Consider the following 6,420-nt stretch of genomic DNA (forward strand, 5'->3'; position numbering starts at 1 on the left):
TTTTTTCATTTTGTATTTTTATACTTTTTAAGACGTACAGAATGTAAATGTATTATCAGGCTTTTAGTACCATTTCCTCTCACTCCTCTCATTGTCAAACAAACACACACACACACACTCTCACATTGTAAAAGAAAAGCTGTTGACGTGTAGCATCGAACATGGAAGGTCTACAGAGAGTGGAGCTGGTCAACCAACATGAAACCAGCAGAAAATTTTACATTTGGACTGGTTTATAGACGCTCGTTGGGAGTGAGTGTCCTCCTGCCTGCTGTCCGTCCTCGTCCTCTCTTCTGAGCAGTTCCTTGTGTATTGCTGAGTGAACTCATGGCTCCACCGTGCGTTTCGCTAACCTCAGAGGTGACGGAGGACTCACCGAGCGCTCGAACGGACAGGACAGAAATAAAACATGGCAACTTAAAACATAAATAAATGCTTTCAGTTTCGGTCAATGGCACATATAAATTCACTTCTTCTTTTTTCCACACAAAGTGATATTTCAATGTAGGATTCATCATCTAAATGCTTTGTATTCTCCCCCTGACAATCTTGATGCAAATCAATGGCAAACGTAGGATGACACATGGCAGACGGCAACAAAAACCAGACACTGTGATTTTGCGTTCATGAACTATCAGCTACGTTGTCTAGTTTCTTAACCAAACCTAGCTTAGATCATTTGCTGGGATTAAATTTTCTATTTTCTCTTCAGAACGGGACAAGCTCCTAGCATCAAGATCAACAAGATGACCAAAAAAAAGGGGCAAAACCAGTTCAATCCAGTTGAAATCTATTTGTTTCAGTTCATTTGAGCTCAGTTTAAGCCTTGATGCAAGAAACTACAGCAACTAGCCCTAAAGATGTGTTACAGCCAATCAGATCCAAAGAAAAGTCTTGAAATGGTTTGCAGTGGAGAGGTTTGGGCTTCTTGTAATAGGGATTTAAGCCCCGCCTCTCTTGTTGTATAAATGCTTTAAGTGGTGAGCGTGACTCGACAGGCTCACCCCACGGCCTGCTCCGCAACGCAAAGGCAAGCAGACGCACACAAAAACAAAGTCTCACACACAAGTCTGCCGCACCTGCACCTGGCTGGGTTTAAAGCAACTTACAGTTCAGTGTGTGTCACCGAGCGCCTGCAGGTCTTTCAACACTCCCTCAGACGGACACCTGTACAAACACACACATTCACACGGCGATGCTCGAAAATCGTTTCCCCCCAAAATCCTTCTCTGCTTTCCTCCCGACTCTTCCCACCCCGCTGACAGTGTACACCTTCCAAAGGCTAGTTGGCATGGTGACGCTGATGGGACGGTCGTTGCTAGGAGATGAAAAGAGCAGCGAGGAGGAGCATCGTGACGGTGAGCAGGAGGCGATCTCTGGACGGACTGCTGCCGCTGACGCTCTTCTCCAGTTTAGGGACGAAAGGGTTAAATTCATCTGGGGGAGAAACAAAAAAACATGAAAATAGAGGCAAACAAAGAAAACAATGTTACATTGGGATAGTGTGAATATTTTTGAAGTTGTGTTATCAGTTTGGAAGTTTCTCTCCAGTTTATTACTATGTAAAAGTCATAGGAGCTCATGAATATTATGCAAACTTTTACACTGATGTCACTTTTGTATCATATGGAGGACGACAGCAGAATCAGCTATCAGATAATCAACTGCAAACACTTCCTGCAATTTTAACCATCAGAATGTTAAAGTGTTTGATACGTGGAGTATCATGGTCAGTGTTTGGTTTTCATCTTGTGAGCTCAGTACCAGTTCAGCTGTACTCAGATCCTGCTCCTCAGTCCTGCTATGCCCACTCTACTCTACCTCATTGGGCTCAGCTGTTTCCTCATCTCTTCAGCTTCAGTTCTCAGTCCAGAAGTCAGTGGAGCATTGTGCATTGTTCATACCATCTTTACTTTTGGTGACTCCTGTGACATCCCTCCAGGAATTGAGTTTTTCAGCCACACTAGGTTTTGTTTTTGTTAAAGTTTTGTTTGGGCCCTTGAGTCCTCTGGTTTACATTATTGGGTTCAGTTCCTCCTCAAAATGACCCTGAGATCATTTCAGTTCCATAAAAAACAGTTGGTGGAGGAGTGGTGGCACAGAGGTTAGAGAAGGCAGGCCTGTGATCAGAAGGTTGCTGGTTTGAACTCCCCAAATGAAAATATCAAAATGTGGGTGGGAAAGGTGAAGCACCCACACCTGCCTGGTCATTTGCCCCACTCTGGACCCCTGAGCAAGGACCTCATCCACCACCATCTGCTCCCGCTGGCGCCCTCTATAGTAGCTCTCTGCTGCACACAGAGGGCTGTGGAAGCGTGATGTTCTGTGGTTGCGTTAGGAAGGGTATACGGTGTAAAAACAATGGCAAAGTGTTTGTGTGTTAGTTGGCTGTGGCGACCCCTGAAGAAGGGAGCAGCCAAAAGAAGATATATACACATATTACTGCTTGCTCTATTTTTGATTTCTTATGTTCCTTTTAGGTTTTGGCTATGGTTTTGCTACATGTAGCTTTTAGCTACTGTAATTCTAAATTTAGCTTTTAGGTATGGTTAAGCTAATTTTACCCACTCTTTGGTCACAATTATTTTTATGTAAAGCTACAGTTCTGCAAATTTTTATTATTGATAATTTTATAATAAAATATTGAACAAATGTAAGAACAACAACAAAACAATGTACATAACAAAAAAAATTATAGGTTGGAAAAAGTGAACAAACCTCACAAAGAAAAGCAGGAACAAGGAGTGTGGTACTGTTGTGTGAATATTTATGTACATTTCTTCTCATAATGAATTTGTAGTTTTGATAATTTTACCTTTAGCTACTGTTTTTCTAATTTCAGCTTGTAGCAACTATTTTGCTATTTTGAGTTTTTAGTTATGGTTTTGCTAATTTTAGCCTTTCTACTGCTTGTTGTAATCTTAATAATACAGTTAATTCATTCTTCAACAAATCAACCAAGTGAAATACTCTGTTTGTGTTCAGTATTTTGGCAGAAAAGGTAATTTTTCTAGTTTAGACTTCAGACAGAGCAGGTCTGCGGTTTATTGCCAGTATTAGTCTAAATGAAAGTTATATTGTTAAACAAAAAAATGGTAAGCTGAACTGGGACAAAAATCTGTCTGATGCAAAAGTAAGATAAAGTAAAAATTAATAAATTTACATTTGCTTGAATCACAATTTAATAATAAAAAAAAAAAAACTATCATTTTATCTGATCATTTCCCTGCCATATCTCATTAACTACATTTTGTTTTGGAACAGAAGTATCATGTGGACCATTACTGGTACTGGACTGCAAACGACTTGCTCTTTGATGTAATAATCATTGACATCTAAACAAATAACCCACTAATGCAAAAGTGGCATCAGTGTAAATGTTTATCAAATAATGTTTGTTCTGCTAAAAATGTTTTTAAATAAAGTTGTTGCTCTGATCAATTTCTTCTGCAGGTAAGATGCTGATTACTAATAGCAACGTCATAAAATCGTAACTCAAAACAGTTCAAATCGGTTTCTTTAATATAAATTTATTCAGTGTTTTTAGCTTAAAACCTTTATTTTTGCAAAGTCTTTCAATTAAACATGACAAACAAAAGGTTACTTTCAGTCCTGCATGAACACCACATCAACAGCACCACAGGAGACTGCAGCTGTCATCTGAGGGCCCTTATTGTTCTCCTAAACTGACACGTTGTTGCACACTTCAGACGGAAACACGTTGCAGGTACTGTAATCCTCTCCGATAGCCCGAGTTGTACACCTGGTACTTTTCTAAATATAGTTTGCAGTCTTTTGTTCGGGGTGAGACATCGAATGTTGATGTGTAATCGATGAACAAAAAAACCCCGGCAGACAGCTCAGTGCTCGCTCGCACCTCTGAGACACAAGTAGTCACTTGATTAATGAGACTGCAGACGAGACAGGAGCACGGTTTTCAGTCTGCGCAGAAGTCGGCCGAGGCTGATTAGTAATTCTGTTTACGGCGTAGCAAAATGGAGATATTTCAGAGTTTCCATTGTCTGTCTGCAGCTGCTCCACGGGTCAAACACTGGATGACACCTGGTTGTAGAGCCAGCCTCTGCTGGCTGCTCTAATGAGGCCCGTGCAGCAGCAGCGCTCAGGGATAAACGCTTTGACCGAGCGTGCAGCTGAGAGGTCAGGACACGGTGTAACTTCGCTGTGTTTCTGCGCCTCTCACTGACACAAGAATGAGATTTCAAAAGAAAAGCACACACACAGAAACAGCAGATGGAGGAGGAACTCACACTACTGGTTTTCAAGTCTGGCTGTATGCCTCATTACACCCCCCCACACACACAGGCTTGTCTTGCTATTTTTACAAGGACTTTGCATTGACTTCCATTCATTTTTCATTCATTTCTATAGCCTAACTCTGACCTTTACCCTAAACCTAACACATCCTCAATTCACACCTTAGTCCTAAACCTAACCCCTAACCCTCCAACGGCACTGCTTCTTATGGGGTTTGGGCTTTGGGCCCCATAAGGAGCAGTTAGTCCTCACAATGTAGTATAAGTTGGAAAAGTGGGCCTTACAAAGTAACATAAACAAAGACACACACACACACACACACGTTTGCCTTACTATCCTTACGGGAACTTTGCATTGACTTCCATGACACTTGAACCTTATGGGGACCGGGATTTTGCTCCTATAGAGCAGTTGGTCCTCACAAAGTAACACAAATAAGCACACACACACCATATTATATGTCATTGTCGCAGGTAACAGATAATTACTGGCAGACATTTTTGGTGAGATGTTTGCGCAAGGCCATGTGACGCACAGTTTGACCTCCTGGCACGCCAAGCCAAACAAGTTAAAAACGTGCGCCTCGTTTTGTGTGTGCGTGTGTGGGTGTGTACTGCCACGTTTCAGTGCACACAGAGCAGCAACCTGATAATTAGGAGGCTCACACTGTTAAAGATGTCTGTGAATATGAATGCCAGTTTAGAGAGAAAACAGTAAAAGGTGGCAGGGTTCATGAGAGCGTGTGCAGCGTTGTTTACTACGACGTGGATCTGACCTTGATTTGGCCCCTTTAATCATACCTTCTACGCTTCATTGTGTTGAACACTGACATTTAAAATCTCAGATAGTGTACGTTCCGAGAACCGAGTCGTTTAAGACTGGTGGTGTTCTTGATCCAGAACATTAAACACCCACTTTAGGCTAATTAGGAGAGACTCACGCAGGTATTTTGATTTAACGCTGTGGCTGAGTGCATATAGCTTGGAAATGTTTGAGTTAAAAAAATCAGCAATCACAACTGCTACAGTAGAAGCCTTTGGACCACAAAATACTTTCTGAGGATTCAAGGAAAAGAAAACTACCAGAAGGACAAAAAAAAACAAAAGCTTTAGGAGCTACTTTGCAATGGTTTGATTTTTTTATTTTTTATTTTCTTTGTTTGTAATGGCTGGTCCTGAAAGTTGTTCTAAAAAAGCTGTTATTTCTTTGTTAGAAGGGTTTAAATTCATGGTTATGATATATTTTAAAAATACACTTAGTATGTAAAGCTTGAAACAAGATTTTTGCTCTTTTACATTTTAATTATTATTATTATTATTATTTACCTCTTGTAGGTATTAGATTCTCATTGAGCCTGTTGTGTTGAATTATAGCCTAATAGTGATTTACAAATTCCATCCATCCGTTCTCTTTCCTCGCTTCTTCCTTTTTGGGTTCGCTGGTGCCCATATCCAGGCTTCAGTGTGTGTGTGTGTGTTTGGGGGGGGGGGGGGGGACTCTGGACAGGTCTCCAGTTCATCACAGGGACACATAGAGACAAACGAGACAAACAACCATTCACTCTCCCACTCCCAGGGACAATCTAGAGTTATGATTTTGTAAAGATACTACCATGCTAAATTTTCTGCTCTGTATCTAATGGAGGAGTTCCAGTTTTTTCCTTATAGCTCTTTGACACCAGATGGTGCCAACAGGCTCACACCTGCAAACCATTATTCTAATGAGCTGTACGAGTATAAATGTCAGTTGACTTCAGTCTGACACTGGTGCACTGTCTGCCTACTGGTAGGTGTGTAAAACAGTTGGCCACGTTACCATTCCCAGTGATTTGTAAAGATTAAAACCTTGTTTTACGTGTTTCAGCACTGACTCCTGTGTTCCTCCTGCGCCTTGGACATCCCTGGTTTCATCGTTAAAGCCTCCTAGTCATTCCTCCATCCGTTCCTTGCTTTCCACCACCTGCCCACCAATCTATGTAAACCTTCTGGGACTCCTCATTTGTGACTACTGGAACTATTGGACCCTCACACATGCAATGACCTTCTCCTCCCTCACACATGCAATGACCTTCTCCTCCCTCACACATGCAATGACCTTCTCCTCCCTCACACATGCAATGACCTTCTCCTCCCTCACACATGCAAT

At 41.5% G+C, this 6,420-nt stretch overlaps 1 protein-coding gene across 1 annotated transcript in view; it reads right to left on the reverse strand.

The window, feature by feature from the left end:
* Positions 1-958: 958 nt before the first annotated feature.
* efna3b (ephrin-A3b) overlaps positions 959-6,420 on the reverse strand; it is a 19,954-nt gene continuing 14,492 nt past the window's right edge. Inside the window, exon 5 of the mRNA XM_037676638.1 lies at positions 959-1,437. Within this exon, the coding sequence (XP_037532566.1) occupies positions 1,319-1,437 (119 nt within the window). The 3' untranslated portion in view covers positions 959-1,318. The remainder of the gene's footprint in view (positions 1,438-6,420) is intronic.

Source organism: Nematolebias whitei, chromosome 5, assembly GCF_014905685.2.
Source record: "Nematolebias whitei isolate Nwh7 chromosome 5, NemWhi1, whole genome shotgun sequence".
NCBI lineage: Eukaryota > Metazoa > Chordata > Actinopteri > Cyprinodontiformes > Rivulidae > Nematolebias > Nematolebias whitei.